This window comes from Mastigoproctus giganteus, chromosome 9 (genome assembly GCF_048544385.1).
Source record: "Mastigoproctus giganteus isolate SK-2022 chromosome 9, ASM4854438v1, whole genome shotgun sequence".
Lineage (NCBI taxonomy): Eukaryota > Metazoa > Arthropoda > Arachnida > Uropygi > Thelyphonidae > Mastigoproctus > Mastigoproctus giganteus.
The window spans coordinates 60,420,762-60,438,021 of record NC_143583.1 but is presented as its reverse complement, the minus strand read 5'-3'; the positions used below and the strand labels follow the sequence as shown (position 1 = coordinate 60,438,021).

At 37.9% G+C, this 17,260-nt stretch overlaps 1 protein-coding gene across 3 annotated transcripts in view; it reads right to left on the bottom strand.

Moving 5' to 3' along the window:
• Nucleotides 1-17,260, bottom strand: part of Vps16A (vacuolar protein sorting 16) — a 489,369-nt gene that overhangs the window by 124,250 nt on the left and 347,859 nt on the right. For all 3 annotated transcript variants that reach the window (XM_090381825.1, XM_090381827.1, XM_090381826.1), the window contains one exon: nucleotides 453-561. In XM_090381825.1, coding sequence (XP_090237951.1) covers nucleotides 453-561 — 109 coding nt within the window. The remainder of the gene's footprint in view (nucleotides 1-452; nucleotides 562-17,260) is intronic.

Sequence of the window (17,260 nt, the reverse complement as noted above, 5' to 3'; positions counted from 1 at the left end):
TAGCAACAAAAAGAAAACACTGTGAATTGTCAATATCAAAGAAGCTGGAGAATTATGTGATGAAATTGCTCTGAGGCAATCACACTGCTCATTGAAGGAACCTAACAAATTTAAACATTTATAAGCAGAAAAAAAAGAAGCCAAAAGGAATTTCCCACTCAGTATCTAAAAATTCCACACCACTTGTGAGCATGCTGAAAATATGGCATTTAGGGGGAAGCATGCTATCAGTTATTGAAATTGCAAGACCCCAAATGAGGCAATGAACCACAGCAGGTCAGGCTCCTTGAGGTTGGTTAGCATTGGAGTACAGTTCAAACTGAGTAGTAAATTTGAGAGCGAGAGAGAGAGAGAGAGAGAGACTGCTCAGAGGCAAAATGAATCAGCCACAAAAGGAGCTTGCTGAATTTTAAAAGTTTCTTGCATAACAAATTTATCTATTACATATTTACCAAGGTCTGTGTCTCCACTTTCAATAGCTTTACTCATAGCCTGAGTATCCTTCTTTAATTTCATTAGAAGCGGGACTTGTTCAGAAGCTCTAGGCTCATAATCAAGTAGCTAAAATATTAAAAAAGTATAAAATTAAGATAAATTTTTCTTTATCTGCATGAGTATTATACAAAATTAATAAAATATATGTCAGCTAAAAAGTGCTCTCATAATACCAATCATCATATGTCTAATAAAGAATATAGTTATTTTTAGTTAAAATAAGTACAGTTTCAAACCAGCTTTAAGTGGATCATATTTAAGATGTTATTTATCATTTTAAAATGTTATTCAAGCAAGTCCAAAGTTTTGGTCCAAAAAAATCCTATAAATAAAGTGTTATTTTCCTCATTTCAGACTTTTCCAACTAATAAAATTAACAAAAAATAGAATATTAATAAAAAAAGTGAACTTTTATGCATATTCAGCAGACTTTTTGCATATTTTTATTTCTTTTGTTTCAAATGTTTTATGTTTCTTTTGTGCTGTCTACTTATATAATAATGTTATCTTACAATATGTATTCTCAACATACTTCTGAAAATGAAAAAATCCAATGAATTGTCTCAATGCTGAATATGAAAAATCAGCTAATAATGAGTTTTAGTTATTACGAGGTTAGTTGCCAACTATGCAATAATAAAAAAAAGTAATATGATTTTTCATATTTAATTCAAATCATAAAAAACAGTTTTGTAGTATTCTGCAAAAAATTGTACATAGTAAAGAAAAATACATTAACATGAAAGCAAAATTGCAAGTTAGCATTAGCACAGGCATATAATGCAAGAAAGCGAACTTATACAGCATCAGTCAAAATGTCAGTCTAGTGCAGCGTTAAATTTATTTATGCTATCAACTTCCACAACAAGAGATGAAAGTCTGTTCCAGCAATCAACTACCCGTTGGCTAAAGGCAAACTTCTGCACATCTATTCTACAACAATCTCTCCTCAATTTGAATCTATGCCCCCTCAGGTTCTTAGTCTGAGCAAGCGGAAGTATCCCATCAGCACTGAGACTGCTCAAACCATTCAAGGCCTTATACACCTCAATCAGATCACTCACAGGTGCCTAGTCTCCAGATTCTGCAACTTGCAGAACATAAGCTTTTCTTCATTAGCGCATCCTCTTTCCTCTCACCAATCTTGTTGCCCTTCTGTGTACTCATTCTAGCTACTCTACATCCTTCCTAAAATGAGGCCTCTAGACCTGTATACAGTACCCGAGGTGTGGCCTGACCATAGGCTTGTACAAAGGGATAATCACCTCCTTGTCTCTGCTAGCTAAATTCCTATATATCATTGACAAAACTGCATGATCTGCTCTGGCAGGCCGTCTACACTGCTCAGAGAACTTCATATCTGCCTGCACAATTACCAACAGGTCTTTTTCATTCTCCACCTCCCTGAGTGTAGTACCACAGAGCTGGTATGTTTCTCTTGGGTTACAGCTACACATATGCAGTACTTTGCATTTGTCAATGTTAAACATCAGTTGCCACTTCTGAGCCCATCGGCCTAACTTTTCTAGATCCTGTTGCAGTAGCATACTGTCTTTAGTGTCATTAACAACCCTGCCAACCTTTGTATCATCTGCAAATTTGGACATTAAGCCTGATATACCTTCATAGATATCACTGATAAATACACAAAACAACAATGGGCCCAACACCGAACCGTGGGGGAATCCCATGCCTTTCTTCTAGAGTTTACATAAATAAAGAACTCTTTGCTGTTTTTCTTTGTGTCCTTTGCCAAAGATTCCTCATAATCTGCCTTCGCCTGCCTAACCTCCTTTGTGACTTGATTACAGACTAGCTTATATCTATCTTAGGCTTCTGTGTTGCCTGATAATTTATGTGAATCCCATGCATTTTTTTTCTCTGCATTCGAGCCTCATTAATTCATCCAACAGGTCTTTTTCATTTAGACCTGATGAATCTTGAACAGTATTTCTTAGTTGGTAAGAAAAGCCTTGTAGCCTCCACAAGATTAAGTCCCTGAAGGCTTCCCATTTAGAATTCACAGTAGGTAACAACACCAGTTGATCCCACTCTATAGAATTTATCAACTGACTGAGACCTCTGTAGTCACCTTTACAAAAAAAAAAAAAAAACCTTCCCTTTACCCTCGATCGTATTTACATCTTTAAGTAAATCCCACATCAGTACACTGTGATCACTGTCAGCTAGTGGTTCCTTTATCTGCAAATTCCTAATGCTTGCATCATCGCTGCTGATATTCAGATTAAGGGTATTACTCCCTCTGGTTGCCCCTCGAACACATTGCTGTAGAAAACAATCTTCCAATAAATCCACAAAAGTCTTGCTAGCATGTGAGTGACCAACCCACAAGTTCCAGTCAATATCTAAAAAGTTAAAATCCCCCATTATAAGACATTCTTATTTACTGGCCCATTCTATTCAACTGTTCATTGTACTCATCAGCATCATTAGGCCTATAACATACTCCTACTCTCATTTTCCCTTTCCCAGTGGTTGTCACACCAAACAGACTCGACATTGCACTGTCCACTCATGTCAACTGGATGCACTTCCTTAGATTTTGTGTGTATCTTAACTAACAGCAAAACCCCTTCTCCCTTCCAACCATTTCTGTACACATTGTACTCCCAAAATTCCAATTCTGCACTGCTTATATCTGTGTGAAACCATGTCTCTGATATCCCAACAATATCTGCCTTTGATGTCTTGATCAGCACTTCAAATTCATGAAATTTATTTACTATACTTCTAGCATTAGTGTACATGCAAGTATACATGCACATGTTTTTACCCTTAGTTACCCTAACACAGCCCATGTATTTACTTGTTCCATGATGACTCCCAGCAGCTCTTGAAATCCCCGGCAACTTGCTCTCTAGGCTGCTGCTCATTACAATAGAACCAGTGCAAGAATCACTTTCGCTTCTGCCTGCGGCTACCATAATCTTTTAGTCTGTGAATGCCCCCAAACTAGCAGTTTTCTGACCCAACTAACACTGCCTTGATGGCATCAGCAAATATTCTTGCACCCTTTCTATTTAAATGGATTCCACCCTGTAGAAACAGTCTCACCTGTTAGCAAGCACAGACCATGCTGAAGGAAAATTCTACTCTGTGAGCCTTGCACAATCTCTCCAGGGCCGAATTGATTGACAAGGCTCTCATCATATACTCCCCCCCCACCATTGTGTCTGGGCAGAATTGAAGGCACTTTCAAATTTAACCTTAACTTGTGACTTCTTTTCAGCATTGACCCGTACTTGTTAAGTTAATCTGCAGATCTCTTACTCTTAAGGACATTAGTGCCAACTTGTACAACAATATCACCTTTTGTGCCCTTAAAAGATGATATCTGCTCTACAAATTCATCAACTTTTGTCCCTGGCAGACATACCCTGGTCCTGTTCCACATCCTTTTTGCATAATATATTCTCCATCTCCCTGACAATAGAGTCACCGACAATAACTATTTCCTGTGGGACCAGCGCATTATGCCTTGGAGATTGCCGCTGTGTTGACTGATGCACAGGAGTGAGCTCTGGCATTGATTTGGGCAGCTGTTTCAAGACAATAATATTTCTAAATATATTTCTTGACGAAATGTCAAAGAGTATGAAAAAGGCTGTTTAAGCATGGGTAATGCATCTCCATCATTTCTACTACCCAGGTAGTATTGCATGCATTGTTTTATTATATCTGATATTGTGAATATCTTCACAACGAGTTGCCTAGGTATTGCACTACTTTGAATATGTAACGTTTCTCTGGTAGAGAAGACTACTGTTAGTTATTCTAAGATGGGCAACACCACCACCCAATTGGCACCATTTCAAAGCTGGTTGGCTTTGTCATCAGTGGGTGGGCAGGTACCCTGTTGCAATAGTGACAACCCAGTTATGAAGTATAACTACACAATATGAGAGATGCTTGATGGTGTGCATGGTTTAATCTAAACATATTTCTTGATGAAATGTCAAAGAGTATGAAAAGGCTATTTAAGCATGGGTAATGCATCTCCATCATTTCTACTACCCAGGTAGCATGCATGCATCATTTTATTATATCTCACAATATGAGATATAATAATCCTTAATTTTCCTTAAAGTGTGAAATCCTGAGTCCTTTTCTAAAACATTATTGTATTTTCTCTTATATCTTCTCTTATGCATCCAGGCATGGTTTAAATTTGTAATTATACTTTTTCCATCTCTTCAGCTGCACTACTCTAAGAAAGTCCCATTTCAAATTCAGTTATACAACTAGGTAACCATCTGAAATCAGCCTGCATGAACACTGGATGTTGTAGAGCCAAAAAATCAGAACGCATTACCTTAGCACTACCAATAGCCACTGAATGCATACCTTCCAAGGTATCAACAAATTCTTTTATAGAATCAAAATTTTTAGCATAAAACAATGCCACTTGTAACCATCTTCCCAAACTTGCGAGAAAAGTATCAAGTGAGAGAGGAAGAGTAGGTAGCATATTTCTGTAAGTTGTTATTCTCGAGGCACTTTTGACAAAATCCTTTTTATACTAGAAATAAATTTCTTAATTTCACCAAAATTCTCTTGTATTGCTTCTGTCAACCTGAAGAAGCCACGGGCTAAGCAGGTTTGATTTGATTTGATTTGATTTAAGAGTTCTTGGCGCAAGAGCTACTGTGGCTAAAATGCGCCTGTAAGATTTAATTTATCGGTTTTGTTCTAATTGGTATATTGCTGCTAATAATTTCCAAGAGTAATAGATAATACTTAGTTTTATATTTGATTATAGTAATTTATTTTCTTGAGGAACTGAAAAACATCTGCTATATTTTTTCTATCTTCCAGTATGGTTTTGAGAGTGAGAGGGTGATATTTGTTTAGCTCTTTGAAGGAGTTTCGGCGATCATCTGCAAAAGCTGGACAAGTAATCAGTACGTGTTCTACTGTTTGTTGTGTGTGACAGATAGGGCATAGGGGGGGGATCTTCTCCTCGCAAAAGATAAGAGTGACTGAAATACGTGTGTCCTATCCTTAACCTAGCAAGTATCACTTCATCGCGCCTATTTTTCTGAATGCTGGATTTCCATGGCTGGAGTAATATTTTAATCTGATGCAATTTGTTAGTGGTAAGTACTTGCCATTGCTGCTGCCAGTGATGTTTCCCACTGCGATCAATAACGTGTTTGTAGTCAGAGTAAGAGATATATTCTGATGCAGAAATATTGTTCTTGGTTTCTTTAGCAGCTCTGTCTGCTTGTTCATTGCCATGTATTCCGACATGGCTTGGGATCCAGCAAAATCTAATGTTACGATGTTGTTCAAGGAGTTTTGATATTTTGTATTGGATCTGCTGTTGTAGTGGATGTTTGTTAGAACTGATATTTTGTATTGCCATCATGGAACTACGGGAGTCAGTAAAAATTATGCTGTTTTGAAAACTTGAATGGTCGATTTCGTTTAATGCTAGCATAATGGCTTGCAGTTCTGCAGTATAGATGCTACAGTCTTTTGGGAGTTTTTGAGCCAATGTGATGTCAGAAAAGTAAACTGCCGCTCCCACATGAGAATCAGTTTTGGATCCATCTGTATATAGAAAGCAATGATCTGAAAATTGTGCCTTATAAGCAGCATGCAGCTGTTGATGATTTATATGAGAAAGGATTTGTTTGCTCGAAATGTGGAAGGAGGAGTCACATAAAGGTTGTCTGATTGTCCATGGTGGAGTAGACTGCTTCGGTAGCGGATTTATGTTATCTAGGTTAAGCTCTCTACTGAGAAGAAGGTTTTTTAATCTCACATTCGCAGGTTTATTGATTCTTTGTTGTTGCTGATAATGTTGTTCCCATTCAGAAGCAAAAAGAGTTTTCTGTAGAGGGTGGTCTGGTAAGGATTTTATTTTAGCTGCATAAGAGAGTAATTGATTTTGTCTTCTGATTTGCAGAGGAGGTTCTTGAGCTTCGGCGTACAGGCTCTGCACAGGTGAGGTGCGGAAAGCTCCAAGGGCTAAACGTAGTGTGCAGTGATGTACCGGGTCGAGCCATCTCAGAGCACTAGGTCTTGCCGAGTCATAGACTGGGGCACCATAGTCTAGCTTAGACCGAATGAGAAGGCGATATAAACGTAGTAGGATTGTCCTGTCTGCTCCCCAGGATATAGCGGATAGGACCTTCAAGATGTTCATTTTCTTCAAACAGTTGACTCTTATGTGACTGATATGCTCTAGGAAAGTCAGTTTTTTGTCAAAAACTAATCCTAAGAAACGGACACTATTTTTCACTGGGATGATCTGTTCTTTCAGCCTGAGTTCTGGGTCAGGATGGAGATTCCTTTTTCTGCAGAAATGTATACATGCAGTCTTTTGTACCGATATTCTATATCCATTTCTTTCTGTCCATTTTATGACTCTGTTAATGGCTACTTGCAATTGCCGTTCTATTGTTCTCATATGCTGCGCTTGATAAGAAATGCTGAAATCATCAGCATAAACTGTTGTAAAGATATTGTTTGGGATTTGTTCTATTATTGTGCTGAAGTGGACTGCAAAAAGTGTGGCACTAAGTACAGATCCTTGAGGGACCCCTTCTTCTTGATAAAACACATTCGAAAGTGTGTTGTTCATTCGAACTTGGAAGGTCCGATTCTTAAGGAAATTGTATATGTAGAGGGGTAGATGTCCTCTAAGGCCAAGTTGATGTAACCTTTTGAGTATACTATATCGCCACGTGGTATCATATGCCTTTTGGATATCAAAATTAACCATGACTTGGTGTTGTTTCCTGAGAAAAGCATTTCTTACTTGATTTTCCAGTTGTATAAGTACATCCAAGGTACAGCGATTTTTTCTAAAGCCAAATTGTTCTGGGTTGAGAAGATTATTATTTTCTAGATACCATGTTAGTCTATTGTTGACCATTTTCTCTAAGATCTTGCCTAAGCAGCTGGTCAAAGCTATGGGACGGTAGTTCTGTGGGTCTGAGAGATCTTTTCCCTGTTTTGGGAAAGCTAGTATTATTGAGTGGTGCCATTTGTTTGGGAAAGAATTTTCAAGGTATATTTTGTTGTATAGATCTAACAGGGCTAATTGGGACTGTTCATCTAATTGTTGTACCATTGCATAATGGATTTCATCAGGACCGACTGCGCTGTGTTTCACCTGTAGCAGAGTTTGTTTTAGTTCTGCTGCCGTGAGTGGCAAGTTGTATTGTTCATACTGATTGGTAGAAAAGTTTAATTTTATTTTTTCGGCCTCTTTCTTGTACGTTTTAAAAGCTGTGGGGTATGTACAATTAGCAGATGTATTTGAAAAATTTTCAGCAAGCACGTTGACTATATCTAAGGTGTTTGTAACCAACTGTCCCTTCCAATTTAGCAATGGAGAGTGGTTTAATTGAGAATTGTTGGTCATCCTTCTGATCTTTTTCCAGATAAGTGTAGTTGGTGTGGAAATAGTTATAGTGGATGCAAATTTCATCCAAGCAGCTTTTTTGCTTATTTTTTGCACTTTCCTGACCTTGGCTCTGGTTCTCTTGAATTGTATCAGATTTTCTGTTGTTGGATTTTTGCGAAAAAGGTTCCAGGCTCTATTTCTTTCTTTTTTAGCTTCCTGGCACTCTTTGTTCCACCATGGTTTTGGATATATTCTGATGTTAGAAGATGTTTTAGGTATTGCCTTTTCCGCAGCTTGAAGCATACTATCAGTAACATAGGCTACTGATGTTTGTACTGATTCTCTTTTAATAATGTTGCGGTCTAGCTTGGCTAGTATCCTGAATGTTTCCCAATCTGCATCATATATTTTCCATCTAGGGTGCCTACTGGCTTGGCATGGCGTTTTTTCCATGATTTTCAAAATAATGGGGTAGTGGTCACTGCTCAATGGAGTCTCGTGCACGCTCCATTTAGTCATAGGGAACAGTGTTGGGGAACAGATTGATAAGTCTATTGCAGAACTGCTTTTTGATGGAAGGTGGAAATATGTGTGTGTGCCGTCATTTAAAATCATTAGGTTGTTCTCGACAATTAATTTTTCTATTTGCTTACCCTTCTGGTCTATTTTGTGATCGCCCCATAGTGGGTGATGTCCATTTAGGTCACCTAAGATGCAGAATGGAGGTGGTAGTTGAGTGATCAGCTCTTCGAAATCCTTAAATCGGAATTCTTGATTAGGGGGTAGATATACTGAGGCTATGGTAATATTGAAGCCTATTGCTAGACGGGCTGCAACTGCTTCTAATAGTGTGTTCAATGGTATTGTTTGGGAGGGGACATCTCTGTTAATTAGTATTGCAACTCCTCCTCTCGCTGTTCCATTCGTTATGCGATCCTTTCTATATGTGATATAATTTTTGATTATACTATTGTCCTGTGGTTTTAAATAGGTTTCTTGTAGGCAGATACTTAGTGGGTGGTACTGGGTGATGAGATCTATAACATCATTAGTGTTTGAGCGAAAACCTCGACAGTTCCATTGGATAATCGTATCTGTCATTTGGGGTTAGATGTTCCCTCGGATTGCTTCCTTGGGCCTGATTTATTTTTGTCTACCTTGGTTTTGTCTTTTTTTGAAAAATAGGGTCTACCCGTATCCATTTCTTCTTCAGTAAAGATTTCGAGAATTGGTTCCTCTCCTTGGTTTCTTGCATCCGTGTCCATTTGTTCTGCAGTCTTTTTTCCTGTACTACCTATCTTTTCTTTGTTTGCTTTTCTTCTTACATTTTCTGAATTATCTGGTGGGAAAGATAAAGGAGTATTGATAATCTTTTCTTGTTTTTGTGAAGGAGATGGTTTGTAAAACTCACGAACCCATTCTGAGATGGATTCTCCTGGGGGGATTGTAACATCCGTTTGTGTGCCACAACATTTTGAATTGGGTAGTTTAATTTCCGGAGCCTTTTTGATTGTGGTAATCTGTGCATAAGAAGGTTTGTTTGTTATATTTATTGTAATTGCCTTTTTAGCTTCCTGATATGAAACTCCATTTTCTGCTTTGTATTTTTGTATCATTTTTTCCTTCTTCCAAATTTCACACTCCCTTGAATATGCAGTATGATCTCCTTTACAATTTACACATTTATGGGATCCAGCTGTGCAAGTAGAAGTGGCATGTTCTTGCGAACCGCAGTTTCCACATGTTAATTTTCCTCTACATACTGTCTGTGAGTGACCAAATTTCTGACAGTTGAAACAACGGAGAGGATTCGGGATGTATGGTCTTATATTGCAGTGTAGGTATCCAGCTTTTACTGATCTGGGTGATTTAGGCGTGTTGAAAGTGAGTATCAGATTCCTGGTGGGGGTGATTATCCCTTCTTTTTTAATCGTAATTCTTTTAACACTGATGACTCCTTGTTCCTGAAGTTCCATTTGAATTTCCTCTTCGGGCACATTTAGAAGGTCCCATTCCGCAATGACACCTTTTGAAGTATTTAATGTATTGTGCGGGGATACTATTACTGGTATTCCTGCAAAGGTTGTCATTTGTAATAATTTTTCTGAGTGTTTAGCATTGGCCGTTTCTACCAAAATGTCGCCTGATTTTAGTCTTTTAACTTGTTTTGGTGTGCCAACATAACTCTCAAGAGTCTTTTGTATGAGAAAGGGTGACAATTGTCCTACCACTTTCTCAGTATTTGAATGTACAATAATATATGTTGGAGAAATTAAAACTTGAGAGTCAGTTTTTAATCTCTTTGTGGAGACAGATTCATTTCTATCGCCTTTTCTGATTGTCTTAGAGGTGTCTCCGAAAGAACTAGATTTCTCATATCTTGGATCAGTTCTCTTCGGGTCCATTGACCCAGTGGATTCCTGGGTATTGGAGTCAGTTCACTCCATTTCGCCCTGAAAGGGAGAGCTTTTCCCTTCCAGGTTACCGGCCCCGCCACGTGGAGGCAGGAGCAGTGCCGCCCTGTGACCAAGCACGAGGTTAGTAATTAAGATATAACAGAAAATAAAAGGGAAAGAGAAGGTTGCTTTCCTTCTTAATCTAGTAAAGTTGCTTTCTTTACTATGGATTATTTAATTGTGTGTTAATAAATGCTTTAAATAAGGAAACGATTTCTATTTCAAGAAAGAGCGCTAATTCAGAGCAAAAATTCACTTGATCACAGAATCGCTTGGCACTTGGGGCCGGCTAAGCAGGTAATGAGGATCAAATTTGAATAGAAGCCTCAGATTAACGCAGAAGCAGCTTTTACCAAATATGAAGCAGCATCACTAACAAAACTGTACTCTCTTTTGCTATGGGCCAATTCTGCCATGATAACTGCAAAGAATCATCATAAAATCTTGCTATTGCAGAGTAATTCATCTTTTCCAGAGCCAAAGTAAATATAGACACGATGGTTCTGCATCCAATTTTCCACATAAAAATATGCAATATAGCAGCCACAAACGTCTGCCATTTAACCAACCAACATCCAAATGTAGTTTTCTCTAATATCTTGACGAATTTTGCAAAGGATGTCATCATTTATAGCATTACAGTAACTCTTTCTCAAGGTGAATTCTCATGAATATTTTGATTTATACTATTTTTTTTTTTTCAAAAATTGTTTGAAGACTCAATTGTTTAAACTTATTGAAAGGGATGTTTCTGCTTATCAGGGCATTACACAAAATTAAATGTGACTGCTCTGGAAATTTTTCCTTGCTTTTCCTTTGCTTGACCATAACGTGTGATGCTTTCTTCAGATGTTAAAGACAGTACACTAACGCAACAGGATCTAGAAAAGTTGGGCAGATGGGCTGAGAGATGGCAAATGAAATTTAACGCTGACAAATGAAAAGTATTGCATATGGTTAGCAGTATCTCCAGAGTAACATATCAACTGTGTGGCACTACACTCAGATTAGTGGAGAATGTAAAAGACCTGGGGATAATTGTGTAGTGAGATATGAAGTTTTCTGAGCAGTGCAGATGGGTTGCAAAAGCAGCTCATGGGCTCTTGTCAATGATATACAGCAAGTTTGTTAGCAGGGATAAGGAGGTAATTAATCCATTGTACAAGACAATGCCGCACCTTGAGTACTACATACAGGCCAGGCCACACCTTGAGTACTACATACAGGCCAGGCCACACCTTGAGTACTCCATACAGGTCTGGAGTCCTCATTTTAGGATGTAGATCTACTGGAATGAGTACACAGAATGGCAAGGTTGGAGAGGGGAACAAAGGGGTTTCTCTTTTGAAGAAAGGCTCAAGTTCTGCAAATTGCAGTGTGTGGAGACTAGACACCTGTGACGTGATCTAATTGAGGTGTATAAGCTGAATGATTCGAGTAGACACAATGCTGATGGGATTTTTCCTCTTGCTCAGATTAAGAATCTAAGGGGGCATAGATTCGAATTGAGAAAAGATAGTTGTAGAATAGATGTGCCAAAATTTGCAGAAAATTTTGTAGAATAGATGTGCCAAAATTTGCAGAAAATTTTGTAGAACAGATGTGCGGAAAATCTGTCATTGTAGAAGTTGACAGCTTAAATAAATTCAAGGCTGAACTAGACAAACTTTTGGAGTGAATGGATGGGTGAAACAGAAATTTTTTAGCTGCTGCTATATAAGCACGATAGAAGGGAGTATATGATGAGAGCCTTGTCTATCAATTCGGCCCTGGAAAGATTGTGCAAGGCTCAAGGGGTAGAATTTTTTTCTGCCTGGTTCTGTACTTGTTAACAGGAGAGACTGCTTCTACAGAGATAGGATACACTTAAATAGAAAGGGGGCAAGAATATTTGCTGATGCTATCGAGGCAGTGTTAGGTGGGTCGGAAAACTGCTAGCTTGGGGGGATACAAAGACTAATAGATTAACAGTAGCTACTGGCAGAGGTGAAAATGATTCTTGCACTGCTTCTATTGGAATGAGCAGAAGCCTGAAACACAAGATGCAGGATATTTCAGAGACTGCTGGGAGTCACTGCGGTACAAGTAAACACATGGGTTGTGTTAGGGTAGCTAAGAATAGAAACAGGTGCACGTATACTTGCGTGTACACCAATGCTGGGAGTTTGGTAAATAAATTTGATGAATTTGAGGTATTGCTCAAAGCATCAAAGGCAGATATTGTTGGGATATCGGAGACGTGGTGTCACACAGATATAAGGAATGCAGAACTGGAATTTGGGGAGTACAACGTCTACAGAAAGGATAGACAGGATAGGAAGGGAGGAGGGATTATGCTATTAGTTAAGAAACACATAAAATCCAAGGAGGTGAAGCCAGTCGACATCGCTGAACAGTGCAGTGTCGAGTCAGTTTGGTATGACATAAGCATTGGGAGATCAAAATTGAGAGTAGGAGTGTGCTATAGGCCTAATGACTCTGATGAGTATAATAAGAAACTGTACAGGGAAATAGTGGGCCAGTACATCAGAGAGTCTTATAATGGGGGATTTTAATTTCCCAGATATTGACTGGAATTTGTGGGTTGGTCACTCACACACTAGTAAGGCTTTTGTGGATTTATTGGATGATTGTTTTCTACATCAGCATGTTCGGGAGGCAACAAGAGGGAGTAATACTCTTGATTTGATTATCAGTAGTGATTCTTCATGCATTAACAATCTACAGATAAAGGAACCACTAGGTGGCAGTGATCACAGTGTACTGAAGTGGGATTTACTCAAAGAGGTAACTACCATTAGGGGAAAAGGGAAGGGTTATTGCTTTCATAAAGGCGACTATGATGGTCTGAGACAGTATTTAAATTCTACACAGTGGGACCAACTGAAGATGTTACCAATAGCAAATTCAAAATGGGAAGCATTCAAAGAACTTATCTTGGAAGCTACTAGGCTTTACATACCAACTAAGAAATATTGTTCAAGGTTTTGGCCAAAATGGATGTCAGATGACCTAATGAGACATATGGCAGAGAGAAGAAAAATGCATGGGATACATACAAAATAACACGTGACACAGAAGCCTATGATAGATACAAGTTGATCTGTAACCAAGATACAAAGGAGGTTAGGCAGGCAAAGGCAGATTATGAGAAATCTTTGGCAAGGGATGCAAAGAAAAACAGCAAAGAGGTCTCTACTTATGTAAACTCTAGAAGGAAGGGGATGAATCAGATTGGTCCACTTGATATCGATGGGTCAACCGTTGATGATCCTGCTCAGGTAGCTAACAAACTAAATGAATATTTTGCATCGACATACACACATGAGAAGTTATTCAGAGAGGGGAATGCCAGAGGTGTATTCAACTTTGGCATTAAGCCAGAGAATCTTGTAATAACTGAGAGTTAGTTGGAGGAGAAATTGTTGAAGATAAATAACCTGGGGGTAATTGTGCTGGCAGATATGAAGTTCTCTGAGCAGTGCAGACAGCCTGCAAGAGTAGCTCATGGTGTCTTGTCAATGATATACATTGACAAGAATTTTTCTAGCAGGGAATTTTTCTAGCAGGGATAAGGAGGTGATTATTTCCTTGTATAAGGCAATGGTCAGGCCACACCTTGAGTACTGTATACAGGTCTGAAGGCCTCATTTCAAGAAGGATGTAGAGCTGCTGGAACGAGTACAGAGAAGGGCAACAAGATTAGTGAATGGAACAAAGGGGTACTCTTACAAGGAAAGGCTTAAGTTTTGCAAATTTCAGTGTCTGGAGACTAGGCATCAGCGAGGTGATCTGATAGAGATTTACAAAGCCTTGAATGGTTTGAGCATGCTCAGTGCTGATAGGATTCTTCCTCTTGCTCAGAATAACCACCTGAGAGGGCATAAATTCAAATTGAGGAAAGACAGATGTAGGATAGACGTGCGGAAATTTGCCTTTAGCCAGCAGGTAGTTGGTTGGTGGAACAGACTTCCATCCCTTGTTAAATTTAAGGCTCAGCTGGACAGGTATTTCGAATGAACGGAGGTGTGAAGTGGAAGTGGGTTTTTTTTTTTTTTTTATGGCTGATGCTGCATAAGCTTGCTTTCTTGCATCATATGCCTCTACTAATGCTAATGGTAAGCTGGCTTTCTTGCATAATATGCTCTACTAATGCTAATGCTAAATAGTCAAATAAAACTCACAAACAACTTCACCTTGAAGATCAATGCTTTTCAACCTACAGAACATTGGTGATTAACATGTTGACTGCCGCAATGGCCGTATATGTCAGACACCATTACGTTTTTCAGGTGCCGAGTCGGACATATATTGCCGATATTCACTGTTTCAGTGGGTGCTGTGTCGGCTGTGTGGTGCTGATGATTGTTGGAAATGTACATTATTTTTGAAAAGTGTGGCCTCCGATGATACATGTGATGAAATTTGCATGCCGATATGAGAAAAAATAAGCAAGTAGCTAGTCGTTATTTAAAAATTCTTTATTATTACAAATTTTATAATTAAAAAATTATAAAATTGTAATTATATTTATTTTGATTTATGGTGTTGTCCAAAACACACCAAACACATGAAAGGCTGATGAATACAGTCTGGGCAATACATCGAAACTCTTTTCCCCTTTCTGCTAGCAACTGATCTTCCTTCCGACTCTTTCGATTTTGCTAACAAAAAACGCACATCCTTATAACTTTCTTGTTGTTTGTATATGAGTTTTACCACATTTTGGGTTTTCACGTTTCACTTTCCATTCTATATTTAGCAAATCCATAACTACCTCTTCCTGAAAGCTTCTTATTTTTACTTGTTTTTGCATAGCACTCTTGTATATCATGTACGAATTGACAACTGATATTCTGAGTATATATTCTATCGCTAATTTCCAGTACGACTTTACCCCCTTTAGCATTGTGGCATATGAACTCATTTGATCCGACAGATTAATGCTTGCCTTTCCCTTATTATAAGCTAGAATAGGAAGTAGGGTTTTTTTTTTTTTTTTTTGCTTCTTTCCATCTTCCTTTACTGGTGGAGGGTCTATCAACCATTTCTGGGGCATGCTTTGTTGTTAGTAGTCTCACATCTCAAGCATTTCGCCACTTTAGAACAATAATTCCATTTTTTAATTCCTTGGCGATCATCTCCCCTTTATTTAGCTTTCAGTACATGACTTCTTTGGGCATAAATTTTTTATTTGCTCATAATGTACCAGCAGCATGAGTTGTTTTATGAAGAAACTATAATGCCAGATGGTAGCTGGTATAAATGTTGTCTACGTACAAGGTGCAACCTTCATTTAGAAGTCCTTGCGATAACTCTTTGCAGACCTTTGCAACTAAACCTACAGATTTTATATAATTTTCAGATTTACCTGAATAGATCTTGCTCGACCAGGTATATCCTTCAGTGGAACATAACTTGAACAGCTTGATTCCATACCTGTGCACTTTATCTGGAATATACTGTCAGAATATCACAAGAAATAAGAGTTTTGTCAATGACAAAATCTTCAGTTGCAAAACATCTATCAGGTGTTGTATCTTACTGAGCCTGTCCCCTGGAATAGCAGTTTCATTGTCTGAAAAGTGAATGAGGCACAACAACAATTCAAATCTGTTGTGAGACATAATTTTTGTTACTAAATTATGTTTATAGATAGGTTTTAGTTGACCAGTAAGATGCAATACTGCCCAATCTTAATAGTCCCATCCAAATAAGTATTTTCAAATTGCTCATCCGTGTTTTCTTCTTCCATCCAGTCTTGAAGCACTTCTTCAATATTTTCTGGTATTTCAGTATCTCCTTCATTTGAAGAAATATCCCAATCAGGATCTCTAACTGAATCATCAGAGTCGAAATCTTTTTCATCTTCAGAACTACAACTAAGATTTTAAGCAATTTCTCATAGTTCCTCTTCTTTCAGTAATTTTCTTTCAGCCATTGCTGTTTAGATTTTTTTTTTTTTTTTTTTTTTTACAACACACGTACAAACCTGCAGAGAAACACAACACAATAATAATGGGATAATACAGTGCACTAATGAACTTTTTTTTCACAAAATCTCTAACAATACTGACAAACTTATTGCGATGTTTGAGTTTATTTTATTGCGATTAGTTTTATTGCAGCGTGCGCTATAAACTAATCACAAACAACCTGACCTTCATATGTATGCCGTAATAGCATAACACGTATGTGACCGAGACGGCATCTCAAGAAATAAAGTAACTACTGGGCCACGTTGGTCACATATATGTGACACAAAAAAAAAAAAAAAAAACCCTCTTTTTTGATATTTTAACTGAAAAACTGCATAACAATGACATTTCAGTATTTATTTTAGAATTACTAATCAAATTATTTACTAAATATTTTTTGGCCCCAGGAAATTTTTTTTCTTGAATTCTGTTGTCTCCAATCACTAAGAGAACCATTTTTTTTTTTAGTGAGACTTAATGAATTAAATAAGTTTATTCAGATTTCATGCTCTGCCAATTTCTTACTCATTCAAAAGTGGTTGATTACTCAAAACAGGTTGAAAAGCACTGTCATATATATGTAAGAAGAATTTTTACCTAGAAAAAACTATATATGGAAAACAGTACATAGTTTTTAAAATAGTTATGTTATTTGGTTTTTTTTTAGGAGCATTAGCAACTAAGGCCATATTGCTCCGGGATATGCAGTGGTCATTCCCTGACCTTTCCGCATCCTCTGTATTTGGTGGTGACGGCTCGAACCCCAGTCTAATCAAGAAGCGTGTGCTACGCACTGCTGCTCCTTCCCACCTGGGTAAAAATTAAAATTGTTTTTTTTTTTTTTTTTTTTAGTTGTTTATCTTATTCTATTTTTCCCACGGTCCACTAACTCTATAAGACCATTCTGGGACTAATATAACTAAGTAAATAGGTATTATTGATCCAATTGTAAA